The sequence below is a fragment of the Sander lucioperca genome, chromosome 14 (assembly GCF_008315115.2).
Source record: "Sander lucioperca isolate FBNREF2018 chromosome 14, SLUC_FBN_1.2, whole genome shotgun sequence".
Classification (NCBI taxonomy): Eukaryota; Metazoa; Chordata; class Actinopteri; order Perciformes; family Percidae; genus Sander; species Sander lucioperca.
Window position 1 is genome coordinate 29024192 of NC_050186.1, and position 19453 is coordinate 29043644.

The window sequence follows — 19453 nt, forward strand, 5'->3', positions numbered from 1 at the left end:
GCTTTTTATGACTTTTTTTTTAACATTGAAGTCAATGAGAGCATGCTTCAAATCCTTCAAATCTTCTTCCGCTCCCAAAATTTTCAGCTCCTTCATACTTTCACCTACAGACGCCAAACAAACTTTAAAATGTTCACAAAATATTCAGGTATTAGGCTATGGCTTTTCAGTTTGATATCTTTTACAGTTGTTGTGAAAAAGCTGTTTAAGTTTAGTGATCATTTCAGGATTTTTCTGCGTTTCTAGTGAGTGTGTATTGCGTCTGGCAGAGTGGATGATGTCATCGTTAGAGTGCAGCAGCTTAGAAAAAAAAACTTTGTCCCCTCTCTATAAATTGCTCTCACGCCCACAATATCTACTTGTCATACACAATGTATACATCAAAACGTAGGTATTTTTGTCTAGTTTCAGCCAATGTGCTCACTTTTGCGATATGCCTTATACTTTTGGCTTGATGAGCTTCCAAATGACAAGAGTTCCACATCTCCCTCCATTCATGGCCATATTAAACGTCCTCCACATTTCCCACCGAAACGCAGAGCGAACCACTTTTTTAAATCGCTGATATGCCCACATTTTTAAGTTTATCAACATAAATTTTACATGAATACGCATTGAGATTTTTCATACAATTTGTTTCACATTTCTGCATTTGTGAGTCATTATCAGTTAGAAAATATACTCAGACCTCACAATGTTTTACATCTTTTCCAATCCTTAAAATTTCCCCTTTTTAAAAAAATCTGTCTCTGAATAGCTGCAGTGTGCACCTCCTATCTATTGTGTGGTCATAGTGTAGTGGGTATGACACATACCTTTGACATGGGAGACCTGGGTTCAAATCTCACTCTGCTACATTAACTGATGTGTCCTTATTTGTTTTGTTTTCTTTTTTCTTTTATGACACATGCCCTTGGATTGGGAGACCCAGGTTCGAAGCCCACTTTGAGCCGTGTTACATCTGACATATATAGCAATTGGAAGTTGCTTTGGATAAAAGTGTAAGCTAAATGAGATGTAACGTAATATTGTGATAATCTTTATAGCATGACAGCACTTTTCACCAGACATAAAAAAAATTATATATTGTCTGTCTTTTCTCACACACACACACACACACACACACACACACACACACAAACGCAAACGCAATCACACACACACACACACACACCAAAACACACATGCTGGCACACACACACAGACACACACACACACACACACACACACACACACACACACACACACACAGCCACACACACACACACACACACACACACACACACACACATAATATAAAAGTTACTTTAAAGACCTCAGACTTTCATTGTTTCAGTAAACTTTAGATATAAACTAACAATCCATATTTAGGAAATTTTATGCCTTAACACCATCGTATACTATGTTTTTTTGAACATCCTTGTCATTAATGCATTTCATTTTTTGTTTTCAATGCAATGTTGATCAGCCCGCTTCTTTTCAAGCAACATATTTCACATATATTCTCTTACACAAACACAGACAAACACACACACACACACACACACACACACAGTCACACAGACACACAGACAAACACACACACACACACACACACACACGCACAGTCACACAGACACACAGACAAACACACACACACACACACACACACACATATATGCAGACACGCACACACGCAGACACACACCAACACACATACGCAGACACACACACATACACGTACACACACACACACACACACACAGCCACACACACACACACACACACACACACACACACACACACATACACACAGAGATCTCATCACAGACTTCAAAGGGTGTTTTCACTGGTCATCCGTTACCATGACAACCCTTTCACAGACAGTTGAATTGAATACTACAGGCAGTAATATGAACATTAGTCTACATCTTTAGTGTTCCACTTCTGTCTGACTGTCTCTGTCTCTGTCTCTCTTTGTCTGTCTGTCTCTCTGTCTCTGTCTCTCTCTGTCTGTCTCTCTGTCTGTCTCTATCTCTCTGTCTCTGTCTGTCTCTCTCTGTTTGTCTCTGTCTCTCTGTCTCTCTCTGTCTGTCTATGTCTATGTCTCTCTGTCTCTGTCTGTCTCTCTCTGTCTGTCTCTGTCTGTCTGTTTCTGTTTCTCCCTGTCTCTGTCTCTCTCTGTCTCGCTGTCGGTCTGTTTGTTTCTCTCTGTCTGTCTGTCTCTGTCTGTTTCTGTTGCTCCCTGTCTCTGTCTCTCTCTGTCTGTCCATGTCTCTCTGTTTGTTTCTCTCTGTCTCGGTCTGTCTGTCTCTGTCTGTTTGTCTGTTTCTGTTTCTTGTTTTTATTCCCTCTTCCGTACGTTTTTTGGCTCTCCGTAACTTCTGCATACGTTGAGCTATTAAAACCATTCAACTTTTAAAATGTTCCGCTCTTTCAGCTAATGATGGGAATTCTTCAACTTTTTTTTCTAACATTGAAATCAATAAGAGCATGCTTCAAATCCTTCAAATCTTCTTCCGCTCCCAAAATGTTCAGCCCCTCCATACTTTCACGTACAGACGCCAAACAAACTTTAAAATGTTCAGGAAAACTTCAGGTATTAGGCTATATCTTTTCAGTTTGATATTTTTTACAGTTTTTGTGAAAAAGCTGTTTAAGTTTAGTGATCATTTCAGGATTTTTTACAGGTGGCAGTTTAACAGCAGGTGACACGGTCGTTAACTGATCAAAGGATGTTTAATGTTTACAAACACTCGTCACCATGACAACCCTTTCACAGACACCATCAGCAGTCTTTCAGCCTTTTCAGGTAATTCATTTCAACTTTCATCTTTGACAGTATTACAGTTTAGCTTCCGGCTTTTCTAACAATGTATTTTAGCTCTTCACTTATTTAGGTAATGCAGTTTAGCTTCCAACTCTGACAATTTTCACACATACACGCACAAACACATATACACACACACACACAGATACGTGTTTTGCTATACTTGTGAGGACCATGACCCTAACCCATCTTGTGAGGACCCCCCTTTCTGCTGACACTAGGAGGATGAAAAAAATAGTTTGACCATTAGATGGGAGTAGAGAGCCAGAAAATGACTTCAAATGTTTAAACACACGATGGTCACACAACTGGTGAAGTTGGTGGGTGTTGTGAGGACCGGTCGGTTGCTAGGCAGATTTAAGATCACATGATCTGCTTTCTAAGGCTTTTTGGCAGCAGTTTTGATTAGTTATATGTGCTGAACCTAGTAGTCCAAAGAACAGTTTTGCTATATTTAACTCACTGATGCTTATTAAACCCTTATTAATTGGTTGTTATTTGTATTTGTATATTTATGAACTTTATATTTTTTCATTAACTTGTAATGTCTTAAGGTTAGACACTACAGGTGAATAGGGTAACATTTTTAACTAGCAGATATCACCATGAAACTCTCCCAGTTGATTACTTACATTAAGATGAGAATAAAATGTATTACAAGCTTTCTGTAATTTAATGTTTAAATATGCAAATTAGGCATTATCTAATTTACAAATCTGTAAATCAAAGTGTAGTAAAATAAAGACCTAAATGTGTATTTTTGACTTTTTTTTTTCCACAATTCTGAAAGAATACATGTTATTGAAGACAAATAGCCCAAAATCTCAAAATTGACCAGCGAACCAGTGACCAGTGCCGTGTCTCGCCTTAAGCTGCTGTCAACACTACAGCAGTGTTGGAAGTAGCTATCTACCTCATCTGATCATTTTAAAACAAATTAAATTTTAGTATGCAATGATCATCAGTGTATGACAAATGATTTTTTAATTATTTTATGATTTGATAAACTCATAGCTAGACATATTCATAACTACCATATATTTTGGCCCACAATAAGTATAGCTGACCCAGAAACTATTGTCCATGTATTTCTCAGGTCTCGCTTTGATTACTGTAATGCTATGTACTTGGTACTTGAGTCTGATCTTTATCCGTTAGTATTGCACACATACTAGACCCTGTCAACTGGATGGGTTAGTTCAACTCAAACAAATTTACCTTATCATTATGAATTTTTTTCAAATCGGAGGAAAGTGACTAAGAATATGATTTAAAAATGATTTACATTGATGACCGATGCCACAGACAAGAGTCAATTTAAGTATTTCTTAATTATATCAGTTGAGTGAACTAGCCATTTTCAAATTAATTATTATAAGCCTTATTGGGTCATGTAGTAAATCATCCATCAGGACTGTCACCTCAGCTAAGATGAAAGCTCTAACCTCCATCACAACACAAACTCCAAAATAATAAATCAGCAGATAATTTATTCTGTAAAAGCAAATTTTGGCTTTACAAAAGTACACTGCAACGAGCCGGGTAAGAAATTGTAACAGAGCACCGACACCTACTTTTACATTAAATGCAAGGATTTTAAAATACCTTTCAGGCCTCATTAAACATTGCTGAATTTCAGCTTCAACAAAACAAGTCAGGAGACCAACATGGCATCATGACTTTGCGTAAACATACACACCACTTTCCTAAAGCCAAATGGCGTGTTATCTGTACGCATTCTGAGCTATCCACGTGCATGTCTACGCTGTATACAGCAGATGTAAACAGACACACCACGTGGCGTCGCCATGTTGCGTGTTATCATGAGAACATGACGTACTATCGCAAGAACGTCACGCGTGTAAAAATAAAAAAAAAAAAAGAAAGAAAGAAAAAACAAAAAGGTTGGGTTTAGGGAAAGGCTTTAGTAACACACAGTAAAAAAGCGACAAACACACGGAAAGAAAACGACAAAAAGACGCTTAGGAAAAAAATAAACGGTTGGGTTTAGGAAAGAAACATTGGGGAAGGCTTAAAAAATAAAAAAATAAGAACGGTTGAAAATCACCACACGCGGGACGTGATCCCAGCTCTCCTGGGTGAAAGTCCCTCCCTCCCTCTGCGGACTTATGTCCCTTTATGCTACTCGCTACGGCGAAAATTCACTCGTAATGTAAGTCAATGGCAGGCGAATTGCGTTGATAAACGCACTAAAAAGCGATTATGCGTCTTGATAACACGCCAAAATGGCATACAAATTGGCGTGTCATACATATGCAACTTTATAATATGAGACATACCGGAGCCAATATTGTTCCTATGAAAAGGTGAAATAACAAAAATGAACATTTTCACACATTTAACAGCACTTGAACTTGCATCTGTGTGCAAAAAGTAATGTAGATGAAGAACAAACATGCTAAGTTAACTGCGTGATAGCTTCTTTTTTCTAGTTTCAATGGTATTATGTACATGATTCTTTATATCTCTCCAGTGTCTGCTCTGAAGTGCTGGTTCTGCATCTATGCACTCTATGCACTTGTCTTTACCAGGAACTTTCATCAAAGTTATGCAATTTCCAAGTTGCCGCCAAACTGCTTTTTTTTCCAAATTACTCCAGGGCCTTCTTTGAGTCTTCTTCTGCACAGTAGAACCTAAAAAACAGTAAACAGAAAGACACATTATTCAACCAAAATCAAGAATATCATAGAATGAACTAAGACTGCAAGCAATCATTAGCAGGCCTGCCTGTATGTAAATAAGTATAGTTAGAAAGTAACTGACTAGTTCAAGTGAGTAAGTCGGTCAGTAGGCAGGTAGAAGTAAGTAGATGTGATTTTGTTTGTTAATGTCAATTAAATCACTATGTATGCATGTTGCCTTCACTGTTCTTCTGCATTACATATGTGCAATGAACTACACTTAAATTGAAGAAAAAGGTAAAATAATGTAGTAGTAATAAAGTAGTAGCATACGCAGTAGTATCAGTGGAGGCAGTAGAAGTAATTTTAGCATCCGCAGCATTAATAGTTGTAGCTTTTGCAGATGTAGCAGGTGTAGTAGCACCAAAAATAGTTGGACTATTTTAAGTTGCAATATTCTTTCTAGTAGTTGCAGCAGTAGTGAGAGTAACAGTCGTTACAGTACTATTTGCTATAATAGTTCATGTAGTGGAATTTAAAGTAGTTAACCCTTTAACAAGCATCCTCAATCCTTTGAAAACAAACATAAGCTTAGGCTTTCCTGCAAGCTCAGATTTTGTAGTTTCTTGGGGAAAGAGGAGTCAGAATAACTGAGTATTACAGTATCAGAGTAACAGAAGCTTAACCACGTTGGTAGAAAACAGATACCAAGATTACTCAGATTGGAGCTCTGTGGCTTTCTGTTGAGGTTTCACAGTGAAAATACCCAAACTTGGAAACCACATATGGATCTCCCCAGAATATTGTACTTTTAGAACCATTTACAATGTTACAAAATAGGGCTCGGCGATAAAACGATAGGTCTCGCTATAGACAGGTAATCAATATCAATAGAAAATGCGGTCGATAAAACGTTCGATAACTTGTTTTTCTTCATCAGAAGAAACAAGAGGTTGTGAAGCAAGTTTGGTTGCATGAACAAAGGCGCTCACTCTTTGGTAACCTAGCAACGTAGGGAGTGACACTAGCAGCCTATCATGTAACAGTATCAAGTTTGGTTGCGCCACATAGCTGTCTCGTGTTATTCAATAACAGAACCGGCGGCGTGGAGTGATAAGTGGAAAGTGAGTGCTGCAGTAAATTGTTGATAAAACAGGAAAAGTCAGTATGGCAGTTTTTGAGATTTTATAAGTCTGACCGCAGTCAGACCAATGTCATCAGCAAATTATGCAAGACTGTCGTCCCCACCAACACTGGTAATACCACAAACTTGTTTTACCACGCTCACACTTTGGAGCACAGCCATATTCGCCAGCAACGTCCAACACCATCTGCAGCTGCAACACAGCACAAGCAGCAGACCACCATGGAGAGGTACTCTGCATTAGCACCTTACTAAATGCTACAAAAGACATAACGGAGGCAGACATGCTGAGCACTGTCAAGAAGCCAGGTTACCAACCTAGCAATAAACTTGCAGAAAATAGTTCTTCTCAGGTTTCAGGTTTCTTATATTTAACACTTTGCACTATTTTATTACACTTTATTAAGCATTTCTTACTCATTCTTTAATTTTGCACCTTAATGTTAAGAGATAATTGTTAAGTGTTCATTGTGATTGTAGACCTACGTTTACATTTTAATTATTTGAGTGTTTTCCATGGTTGTGTTGACATTTCTGCTTTTATAACTGAGGGGATTATAATCAGAGGAAGGTTAAGTTTAAAATAAAAATGTTTAAATTTAATGTATTTTTCTCCTGGTCCTTATTTTAAATAGGTCATAAAAAATATCAATAATTATTGATATTGACCGATATGAAATGCTTATATCGTGATACAGTTTTCAGCCGTATCGCCCAGCCCTATTACAAAATGACCAACATCAATCTATATCGTTGTTTCACTTTCAAACTAGGGGTGTTGAAATTAAGCATTTTTACGATGCATCGCGATGCGGATGATTCTGCATCGATGCAGTGACAGACCATAATTGATTATTAATAGCCTAGTGATGTTGCTTGTTGATTTTCTGTTTTCTGCGTTTTTTTGCCTTGGCGGCTCATCTGACTCACGTCATTCATCAAGGTGGTTCTATATTGGCAACAAACAAGCTTACCGTTTCTCTCAGCCTTGGATGACCTCTTGACCTTAGCCTTTGTGTGTGTGCCAGGTCCTTCTAGGTGAAAAGAAGAGAAACCCCATGATATATACACAGACTGAGTCATAACCTACCGTACACTTCATGCCAAGAAGTCAAAAGCTATAGATGATCACACTACATACCATCTGAGTCTTGGTCTGCATCAGAAGGATCATCTGGATCAGGTCTCTGCTTCTGGCTTCTGGATAGCTCTGGAACAGAAGGAAATGAACATCAGACATTATGAGCTACATCTACAGGTGCAGCTCAGAAAATTGTTAGAAAACAAGATACCAAGATTACTCAGATTGGAGCTCTGTGGCTTTCTGTTGAGGTTTCACAGTGAAAATACCCAAACTTGGAAACCACATATTGATCTCGCTAAATATTGTACTTTGGGCACCATTTACAATGTTACAAAAATGACCACCATCAATCTATATCGTTGTTTCACTTTCAAACTAGACATGAGTTGACCTGATAGGCTGAAATATCACTTTTTTAACAATGTTTTAATGTTTAAAAGGCTTGTATTGACCCAAGGGCGGTGTAGTTAAGGCAGTTCAAAAAGTACATGAACACGGCTGGGGTGATGATATGATATATACACAGACTGAGTCATAACCTACCGTACATGCCAAGAAGTCAAAAGCTATAGATGATCACACTACATACCATCTGAGTCTTGGTCTGCATCAGAAGGATCATCTGGATCAGGTCTCTGCTTCTGGCTTCTGGATAGCTCTGGAACAGAAGGAAATGAACATCAGACATTATGAGCTACATCTACAGGTGCAGCTCAGAAAATTGTTAGAAAACAAGATACCAAGATTACTCAGATTGGAGCTCTGTGGCTTTCTGTTGAGGTTTCACAGTGAAAATACCCAAACTTGGAAACCACATATTGATCTCGCTAAATATTGTACTTTGGGCACCATTTACAATGTTACAAAAATGACCACCATCAATCTATATCGTTGTTTCACTTTCAAACTAGACATGAGTTGACCTGATAGGCTGAAATATCACTTTTTTAACAATGTTTTAATGTTTAAAAGGCTTGTATTGACCCAAGGGCGGTGTAGTTAAGGCAGTTCAAAAAGTACATGAACACGGCTGGGGTGATGATATGATATATACACAGACTGAGTCATAACCTACCGTACATGCCAAGAAGTCAAAAGCTATAGATGATCACACTACATACCATCCGAGTCTTGGTCTGCATCAGAAGGATCATCTGGATCAGGTCTCTGCTTCTGGCTTCTGGATAGCTCTGGAACAGAAGGAAATGAACATCAGACATTATGAGCTACATCCATACTGGTCAGTGGAAAAGGTGATTGATTATCATAGCAAACACTATTTACTACTTGAACAAACTTAGCAGTCACCTAATGCATCCTGGTCACTTCAAAATACCACTGTAGAAACCACCTGATAAACCCAGGCAGACACGTGCACTTACACTTCTTGCCGTTACCCATTAACTGCTCTGCTTTTACACCGCTCGCTCTGATGCCGACATACACATGATCTGCTCCAGTTCCACACGCACCTCTCAATAAATTATCTCTCTTCTTATATACTTTTTTATATATTTTTTAGGATTTTTTAAATTTTGTGTATACTTTTAACTGCTACACACCAGAACACTAAAATTCCCTTTCTCCGACTACCTATTTGCCAATAAATCTGATTCTGATGTTCCATATGTACTACAATATGAACTAGAATTCATACCAGGTCAAACATAAGCCTTGTGATAATAAGCCACCCCACTGTGTATCAGAACTCAAACATGCAACGTCTAGGCAAACCTACAATATTACAAATGAAATAGGTAAAATAGCTTACAATAATACTGGTAATTACAAATTCTGAACGTTGGGCCAGGAAAAACCATCTTCAAGCCAGTAGGTTTCAGGCCTATTGTGGCAAAACATTAACTTGAACCTTGACCTCTATTATAATTACTTGCATACCATCTTGTTCTTGCCTAGGAGATGCCTCCACCATGATACGCTCTGAAGTGCGCCCTTGGTTGTGTTTGTTAGATAAAGCCACTGTAATGACAACACAGAAGAAAAACGTTTTATATAGCATAAATCAAATGTTCTCAGTTGTCACAATTCCCTAACAGTGTATATTGCTACAACTTTCCAAAATGTAAAAAAGTGTGTGTGCACAATACTCACCCTCTAATTCAAAGTCAATCTCATCAAGAGATTTCCCTTTATAGACAGCAGTTCCACATTCTATCGCCATAAGCAGTTTGCTCATTTTTGCCAGTTGGAGTGTGTTCTCAGTTAGGCGATAATACTCTCTATGAACACGAATATCATGGCCCATGAATTTTGCCACCTGATCCAACTCATGATCCTTTAGGTTCATTATTTGACAGAGAGTTGCTATGTGCTTCCTTAGTTGAGTGGAGGTCAGGGTCTCAGGATATTTTGCACCACACAGATTTGCAAATTTTCGCAGACAGTCGGAACCTCTTATATGGGAGTCTGAATTTGTTCTTGCAAAGACATATTTGTTGGTGACAAGAATGTCATTTTCCTGCATCCTGTGCTCAATGAGAAAATCCAGTGATTTCGTCATCTCTCTGGTAAGCAGCACTGGTACTTTTCGACCTCTTTTTCCTCTTATCACAACTCTTGTGAAGTCATTACTCAGGTCCCGTTCCAATTTTGACAAGCACTGCATAACGTCCTCATTTAGTGCCTCCATGTTTTTGGTCTCATATGTTTCAAGTAGCATTTTAGCTGCCTCGCCTTGGCGCCTCCGGTTAAACAGTATAATTTGTGAGAGGATGGTTTCACTTAGCATGCTGTAAGCTTTGGGATCAGGACCTTCCATCAGTTTCTCTCTGGCATTTTTTTCCATGGACTTCAGATATTTTTGAAGTTGAATTACGTCTTCAGTGAGAGGAATCATTTCCTTTTTGTTCCACTTGTTTTCTTCCAGATTTGTCCTTGCACGATGTGAGACATAGTGGTTCCATTCTGAGCTCACTAACCCAAGGAAGCTCCTCACCCTGTTTGCACCTACCTCGTCTTCTGCTTTTACGTAATTACCTATCATGATATCACCAACTGTCTTTAGAGAGTGTCCTAGTTTTACAGCAAGAGATGGTCGATCATAGCGATATTTTGATTTAGTGTAGCCAGATGCCTTTTTAGCTGCATCAACAGCAAACTTGAACATTGGTGGAACTAAGATATCCTCAAGTTTTTTCACCTTTGTGTTTAGTGCCTTTGCAGCGATCACAAATCTCCCCAACTCCCTCATTTTCTGACTTACATAGCCATCTTTGGATGGATCACTCCCATGCTTCTCCAACAATCTGTCGCCATACTCACAAATAAGTTCATCCGATTTTACCTCAAGAGACACCTCATCATGCAGCATCCTACTAATGATTTTAGAACATCTCTCTGTTGTATTTCCTTTTATTGGAATGAGACAGGAAGCTGCAGCTTGGACTCTGTTTCTTTTCATGGATTTTTCCAGAGGGAGACCACTTAGTTTTTTGCAGGAAACCTCATGCTTCCAGAGCTCACGTTTTCTGAAAAATCCATAACAATAATTGCAGGGCAAGTACTCATTTGGTTTTATTTCTTCTGACGGTTGTCTAATGGTCACTAACTCCCCTTGTCCTTTCTGCAAGACGGTTACATTGTGGTTATAGTCACCCCTAGTGCGAAGCTGATCCAACAAGAGACGCCGTTTCTTTGAATTTTTGGGTAAGCATGTTGCAATAGCAACCTCTTTTTCTTGCTTGTGCTTTCTCTCTAAATGACGTGCAATTTTACTCTGTGGCTTTTTGCAATAAACGCAGTAATGTTTTTTGTCCCATTTCCTTTTCTCTCCCTTCTGGCACCTCTTCACTGTTATTTTTGACATACCCTCTTCCTTCTCATCATCCCCCTCATCTGTTTCATGTTCCAGGTCAGCAGTGTCACCTTCTAGTTCATCAACTTTCTGAGCGAAGTTAGTGTTGATCCTGTTCACTTGTATTTCGGTATCCTTTGGAAAATCAGATAGCCACATTGGATCTTCATACAAGCTGCAGTTTTCACTGTCAGAGGAGCTTGGTGAAGGCACATATTCACTTCCATCATCACTGTCTGACTCAGATTCATCAGTAGTACCAAGATTCTGTCAAAACAAAGTGTTTGCAATTGTTTCAGTTTTGAACATCCAATCATCACTTGGAATCCTCATGCCAGTTCCAGTCTTTCAACAAAACTGAAGAATTTTAAGAACTACATCTCCTTTGCACATCCACCCACCATGACCTCAATAATAAAAAATAAAGTATAATTGAATTCCCATGTCCCCTTTCTGACTTTTCCAACAACTGGAAAAGTATATGCTTCATTTAAGTAGAATTTATGGCAGAGCTGTTGCATTGGAATGCACAGGTGTACCTAATGAAGTGGCCGTGAGTGTATATTACATCTTGACACCATCTACATAGACGCCACTCATGCTTTATTCGAAGGCTATGTTTAATTGTGCTTATTTGACAATTATTTTAATAAAAGGATACCATCTTGAGGTTAACAATCTAGTTTTCAAGGTGGTCCTTGAACACATACAGAAAGTGTATCTATATATGTTGGTTATTACAAGGACCATGTTCTCTGCAATCATTTTGTCAACGACGGTAAACAACTGGTACTATAGATATAAAGCCAGTCAAGCTGATATTACTCTGTTAGAACAATGTTTTGAGATGTTTTGATAATTAAAAAGAGACATTTGTCACTGACAACCATAATGTGGCTCTAAAAGACACTATTATTGCTCATATTTTAAATGCTTACCTGGTCCCCTCTTTCTCCTCTTTCTGCCTGGCCTGCGCTACGTCGCTCTCTCTGTCTGCCCCGAGCTCTCTCTGATGACTGAATGAACAACCACTATGTAATAGACTGTCACTGACAACCATAATGTGGCTCTAAAAAGACACTATTATTGCTCATATTTTAAATGCTTACCTGGTGCCCTCTTTCTCCTCTTTCTGCCTGGCCTGCGCTATGTCGCTCTTGCCCTCTCTGTCTGCTTCGAGCTCTCTGTCTGCCTCGAGCTCTCTGTCTGCCTCGTGCTCTCTCTGATGACTGAATGAACAACTACTATGTAACAGACTGTTAATGACAAACATAGTGTGGCTCTGTCAGATACCATGACTGCTCATATTTTAAATGCTTACCTGGTACCCTCTTTCTGCCTGGCCTGCGTTATGTCGCTCTTGCCCTCTCCGTCTGCCTCGAGCTCTCTGTCTGCCTCGAGCTCTCTGCCTGACTCGAGCTCTCTCTCTGCCTCGAGCTCTCTGTCTGCCTCGAGCTCTCTCTGATGACTGAATGAACAACCACTATGTAACAGACTGTTAATGACAAACATAGTGTGGCTCTGTAAGATACCATGACTGCTCATATTTTAAATGCTTACCTGGTACCCTCTTTCTCCTCTTTCTGCCTGGCTTGCGCTATGTCGCTCTTGCCCTCTCTGTCTGCTTCGAGATCTCTGCCTGTCTCGAGCGCTCTCTGATGACTGAATGAACAATGAACAACTACTATGTAATAACACTGTCAACCATATTTTTACCATTTTTGTCTTGCACATGGGGTAACTATTTACACAAATGCAATTAATAACAAATTAGTGGTAGGGAAAATTTTAGTGGTAGGGACATATCCCCACTTTCCATAAACAACCAAAAGTAGAATTTATAGCTGAGCTGCTGAATTTGATTGCACAGGGGTACGTGCAAATACACATACAGTACACACTACACTAAATATCAAATTTAAATATATAATTAATACATCTCTGTAGTGCAGACTCAAATATTACATTTAAATAATTAATAAATAACCAGCTTTCCAAAATAACAGTTGAAATGTGCAACTTTAAGCTCATTAAACTATTTTCAAAAAAAGTGCTGTAACAGTTTCACTGGCATTGCTCCCATTATCCTCCGTGACTCGCACTCTTCCACTTTGCCCCACAACTCTTCTCCTAAACAACCAGCTGTGAGATAACAGAGCTCAGCCCACAGCTTCACTCACTCCAGCAGATAGTATGAAATAAAAACAGGACGCGTCATTCCACTGTGTGTAACTACGCTAACTAACCGTGTGTCGTGAACCGCGTGTAGTGATTAAAAAAAAAACAGCTGTGTCTCAAAGACCGGCAGCAGCAGCCGGACGTTGAGAATCCACCGTGAGAGGTGATGATAGTTCAGTCACTTCGTCATGTTTTCACTTTGTTGGAACAAGAGAAGAAAGCCTCACTGATGTGAAGAACAGGACAGAGAAACAGATATAAATGCTCTCTGCCTGTCGTATGCCAACGCTCCGGTAAGTCCATCACCCAGTCTCCGTCCGGGGCATGCCCCAGCTGACCACATCTGTTGACAAACGATAACTACGCTATTGTCCGAGATGCTCTTGACGGCCTTTTGAGCAGCGGACTTTTTTTTTTTTTTGACGACCTAGTTAAGGCGGTGGGGTTCCCCAGCTTAGGTGGCCACCCAAGCTGCAAAGTGCTGCGGGAAACACTGAACTCGGGCATGATCTCCACTGTGCCGTTCCAGAGAGAGTGCTTTTTTTTCTTTTCAAAAGAGTGACGTAAACATGCTTTGATTATTCGCTCTTAATTACTATTGCAGCTTTAAAGCTAAAAAAAAATGACATTTAGGCCAGCCCTAGTGTAAATGTGGTTCCATCAAGTTATCAGATATAAAGGTTTAATGTCACACCCACAAGTGTGGTACAAATTATTAGTATACAATCATTTGATACATACCAGCTCATTATCTTGCTCTCTCTTTCTTTCCATTATCTGTGAAACAAACAATTGAATTTAAGCAAGATCACCACTATGAAAGTCATCAATTCATTTAAATTAACCTACATATACTCAGCAAAAAAACAAACGTCCTCACTTTCAACTGCTTTCATTTTTAGCAAAACTTAACATGCGTAGAGATTTGTATGAACATAAAAAGATTCAACTAATAAGACAAACTGAACAAAGTTTCACACACGTGACTAACAGAAATAAAAAAATGTGTCTCTGAACAAAGGGGGGGTCAAAATCCAAAGTAAGTCAGTATCTAGTGTGGCCACCAGCTGCATTAGTGAGGGCTAGGGCCATGCACCCCAGAAATGTCCAGGAACTTGCAGGTGCCTTGGTAGAAGAGTGGGGTAACATCTCACAGCAAGAACTGGCAGATCTGGTGCAGTCCATGAGGAGGAGATGCACTGCAGTACTTAATGCAGCTGGTGGCCACACCAGATACTGACTTACTTTGGATTTTGACCCCCCTTTATTCAGAGACACATTTTTCCATTTCTGTTAGTCACGTGTGAAAATTTGTTCAGTTTGTCTTATTAGTTGAATATTTTCATGTTCATACAAATGTTTACGCATGTTGAGTTTGCTAAAAATTAAAGCAGTTGAAAGTAAGGAAGTTTCTTTTTTTCAAGAGTTTATAAGCTTAAAAGAAAAGTAAAAATGCTAAAAACTCAGTTCAACCTGACGTCTACATATTCTACACCTATCAGATAATGTTACAGTAACTTAGACTGACACATACTGTGCTGCTCCATTACAAACCACCTTCACTCACAGGTTAAACTGACATTACATTGATCCAACTAATTACAGGGTTCATACAGACAGGGACACATCAAATTCAATAAGTACTTTCTCAAGCGCTCAGATAATTTTCAAGGATGAAATGCACCGTTGGTCAGACAACACAAGCAGGTTGAGTCAGTTTTCTTACAATTTACAGACCAAATAATTGTCTGATGACTTAATGATGGTAATCTTTTATTGCAGCTCTAATATGATTAACGTAAGTATTAAATTCTTGATTAAATTATTAATTGTTTAGTCTGTATGGTGACAGAAATCAGCTAAAAATGTCCAAAGTGACGTGTTTAAATGTCCTGTGTTTGTGTGACCAACAGTGCAAAACACAAAAACAATGTTTTTGATATCAAAACAGAAAAAAAAATATAAAATCCACAAACTGTAGAAGCTAGAATCTGCTAACTTTAGGCATTTATGCTTGAAAAATAACTAAAGTTAGAACAATTCACTGATAATCAAAATAGTTGGAAAATCATTCCCCCACCCCAAAAAACTAGCGTTGTGGAGACTGAAGTTGATGAATTTACTGTTTATCAGACTCCAGATGAGACGAGAAGCTAACGTTAGCTAACGTTAGCCACGCTGCTGTGACGGCCCCTCTGCCTCTGCAGGAGACTGTGTGTATTCCTCCGACACGCTGTAGTAACGTTACTGATTTAAAACCGTTTTCCATGTTAGTGGGGGTGCACACTGCTCAAAACCAACATGAAAAACGTAGCTAGTAATGTTCACTCAGCGTTTAGTTTTGTTGTTAAACTGTGTGTAAAATGAGCGGTGACGTTAAATCACCCTACGGTACCGTCTATTTGCTGGATGGTTTAAAGGTAACGGTCGGTAGCTAACGTTAGCAGATAAGCCCGTACTCTGACATCCAACACCCCCCGCCACCGCTGAAAAAAGATCTAGAGTAAACACAGTTTATTCAAGTAACAGCTCAGCCTAGTTTAAATAAAAATAAAGATAAAAATAAAAATGTCTTACCTGCGTTAATCGGTTGCTTTCCTGTCCCTCGTATCTCCTAGCAGTCTCTGCAGCCTCCGTAAAAAAAACTGCGTCATGTTTCTGACGATGCATTTAAGTCCACTGGGAGAGTGCACAACTGTACTCCATGTTGTAAGGAAATTTTACAAAATGTTTCAACTCAAAATAGAGTCAACAATGAAAACAAAAATAGAGTTTTTACTACAACATAACGTAGCTTCAGCAGTTCTCCATTTTAGTATGAAATTCTGTATCTTCAGTCAGGGACAGTGAAGACAGGAATTCCCATGTCCCTTGAATGCAGCATTAGCAGCAAAAAAAGTTTGCAGTGCAGGTGTTTAACTCCCCTCCCCCTCCCTGCGCGGCCTCATGTCAGCTTCTTCTCACACAGGCAGCAGAGCCTGGATTCAGTTTGAGCCATATCTCAACACACCTTTACACTTTATTTTACACTATTTATTTTTTACTGGGAATATTACTGTTTTACATTCGATTTTAAATCAGTATTTTACATTATTTGTGCAAAATCATTTTAAACATAAATGCATGTAACATAAATTTAAATAATATTGGAGAGATTTTGATACAGTGGTTTTAATAATTTGATATCACTTCATTGCTGGACTATCTAACGTCAGAAAACTAGACCTGAGATTCAAGTTCGTTTGAAGAAAGTTTGGTGCTGTAGTTAAGTGCTTGAATGTTCTCCCCTCCCCCCACCTGACATGTGCTCCTCGGCTGCCCTGCCTGTGACCTTTCAGACAGAGACACAGGCTGCAGAGAAATATCCCAAAAATACTTTCTTTACACTTCATTTTATACTATTTATTTTTAGCACATTGCAAGTTTTACAAATACATATATACTTTGTGTGTGTATATATATATATATATAAGACTTATCTGAATCATTTAAGATTATTTTACTAAAAAATGTATGGTAACAGGGTTGAAATTCGAGTGACAGGGTAGATTGGATAGATTACTTTTGATTGTAGAACATGACATCAATGTGACAAATAAATACTCAGGACCACAGGAGTGTTGTATAATATATATTTTCATTTATCTTTTTGATAAAGGATTAACAGGATGAGGAGGAATGATTAAAAATAAACATGTGAACAAGACCACAAACTGGAGGTGCTTGAGATTTGCTTAAGCAACTTACTGACATCTTACTGGATCTTGGCAATGGATGGTCCTGTTTCAATTATTAGAGACGCTCTCTGTATTTTTCTGCTCACTGTTTGACTTCAACTGATCGTGTAGTTTCTTCAACTCGTTGTTTAATTTAGCTTTGGCAGCCCTCCTTTTTCTTCTCCCAAGATCACATTGCCTAAAAGAAACATATGTATGTGTAAATATTTTGTCACTTAACCATTTCAACAGCAGCAAAATAGACATTGCCAGCCATTAACTACAACAACATAAATTCTTCATTATTGATTTCTCAGTAGCAACTTATTTGAGGGTAGTTACCCATTAATTAATAGATACATATGTAGTAAGTAGCAACACATTGTGCATGGAGTGATAGTTGATAGTCATAGAAAACATCATATTGATAGCTACAATACTGTTTCATTGGCGAAAATGCATATATTGTAGATATCGGTGAGTACACTAAAGGAGGTGTAACAAATAGCTCTAACATCTATCTTAAAGGAGAATTCCGGCCAATTTTTACATTAATCTTGATCACTATAGCTACGCGAGTACTTTCGATGGAAAAAACCCTGACCCGAATCAGTGCAGGTAACACGGAGAAGCTGCAGCTACATGTACAAGCGTCCCCTGAGCTAAAACGGCAGTGGTCGGGGCAAGTTTTAGAGTGCCTTTGTGCCTCTTAACAGACACAAAATGCAATTAATATGTCTGTGCAACATGAACAGGGCCCTTACATGTCAACAAGATGTGTTTTCAACTCAGACATTGTTTAAATTCACCTACCCATGTATCCATGATGTCCTGGATAGGACAGATCATGCCTTCGCAGCGAAAGGTTTAGATTATTTCACTGCACTGTAGTGGTTATGACCACATCAGTGACTATGTAACTACATGGAAACGGGATAAACAATATCTGTGGCTTGCACAGTAATAGTGTTACTGAAGCTTAGCTGTAGCATCGCGCTGTCTCCTGGGAATTCAGTTGTAGCAGGAAAAGGTAAACAGTAGTGTGCAGATTGGAGCGTAGTGTGTGAAGAGCGGAGTTGTTTATAAGGGAAGAAGCTTGGAGTAACGTAACTATGGAGAATATAGCAGATATACAAGACACGGGAGAGCCTTTTGAGTTTGATGGTCGTCCTTATTTATTCAAACCCGAGTATATAGACAAAGAACTTTTGTTGGAACGAACAAGACAGACAGAGGGGAAACAGGCAGATGAACTTGCTGTTCCAAGCACAAGCTAAAGCTAGCCTTCAGTAACTGGAGGACATAGCAACACCATCGCCGTTCTGTGGATTATTATTGGGATGATTATCACAGAAGCCTGGCTGAATACACTCACCGGATGGCAGCTAGCAGCTAACGGCTATCTGGCTGTACACACTCACCGGAGGGCAGCAAGCAGCTAAAAGCTACTACCGCACTACTGTTTATTTTAGGGGGGAATAAACTTCAAGACATGACCTGTCCTCTGGAGGACATACCCACACCACCGCCGCTCCGTGGATTGTTATTGGGATGATTATCACAGAAGCCTGTCTGAATACACTCACTGGACGGCAGCTAGCAGCTAACGGCTATCAGCTAGCAGGGCAAGCTAACTACCGGCAGGATCGATACAAGGACCAGGGTAGGTGAATTTAAACAATGTCTGAGTTGAAAACACATCTTGTTGACATGTAAGGGCCCTGTTCATGTGGCACAGACATATTAATTGCATTTTGTGTCTGTTAAGAGGCACAAAGGCACTCTAAAACTTTCCCCGACCACTGCTGTTTTAGCTCAGGGGACGCTTGTACATGTAGCTGCAGCTTCTCCGTGTTACCTGCACTGATTCGGGTCGGGGTTTTTTCTATCGAAAGTACTCGCATAGCTATAGCGATCAAGATTAACGTAAAAATTGGCCGGAATTCTCCTTTAAGTGGTGTTCACATGACAGTAAATATTGGCGTCAATATCTCTGTAATGCATACTTCAAAGTTCTTTCAGGATCAATTGGCATCTTTAGCCTTATTTGCACAGTATTTGATTTA

At 39.1% G+C, this 19453-nt stretch overlaps 1 protein-coding gene across 2 annotated transcripts; it reads right to left on the reverse strand.

Moving 5' to 3' along the window:
• Nucleotides 1-3591: 3591 nt before the first annotated feature.
• LOC116042262 lies at nucleotides 3592-16671 on the reverse strand. 2 transcript variants are annotated; one of them, XM_035991727.1, is made up of 7 exons: nucleotides 16249-16671; nucleotides 14413-14448; nucleotides 9579-9659; nucleotides 8801-8869; nucleotides 8269-8337; nucleotides 7570-7629; nucleotides 5274-5463 (listed from the first exon to the last, which is right to left on the reverse strand). In XM_035991727.1, exons 1-7 carry the CDS (start codon nucleotides 16339-16341, stop codon nucleotides 5377-5379), a joined length of 495 nt encoding a protein of 164 aa, XP_035847620.1. In that variant the 5' UTR covers nucleotides 16342-16671; the 3' UTR covers nucleotides 5274-5376. The 2 variants fall into 2 exon arrangements, with proteins under 2 accessions (XP_031144240.1, XP_035847620.1); XM_031288380.2 differs by lacking the exons at nucleotides 14413-14448; nucleotides 16249-16671 and adding an exon at nucleotides 9792-10984 and having other exon boundaries at nucleotides 3592-5463.
• Nucleotides 16672-19453: the final 2782 nt, after the last annotated feature.

Bases quoted from the DNA above. Each gene is read 5' to 3' on its own strand.
- LOC116042262 (XM_031288380.2), bottom strand. From the start codon at position 10,890: ATGAGGGAGTTGGGGAGATTTGTGATCGCTGCAAAGGCACTAAACACA. The intron at 8,338-8,800 runs GTATGTAGTGTG...CTTCTGTTCCAG, and splicing joins TGCAGACCAAGACTCGGATG to AGCTATCCAGAAGCCAGAAG. The intron at 7,630-8,268 runs GTATGTAGTGTG...CTTTTCACCTAG, and splicing joins TGCAGACCAAGACTCAGATG to AAGGACCTGGCACACACACA.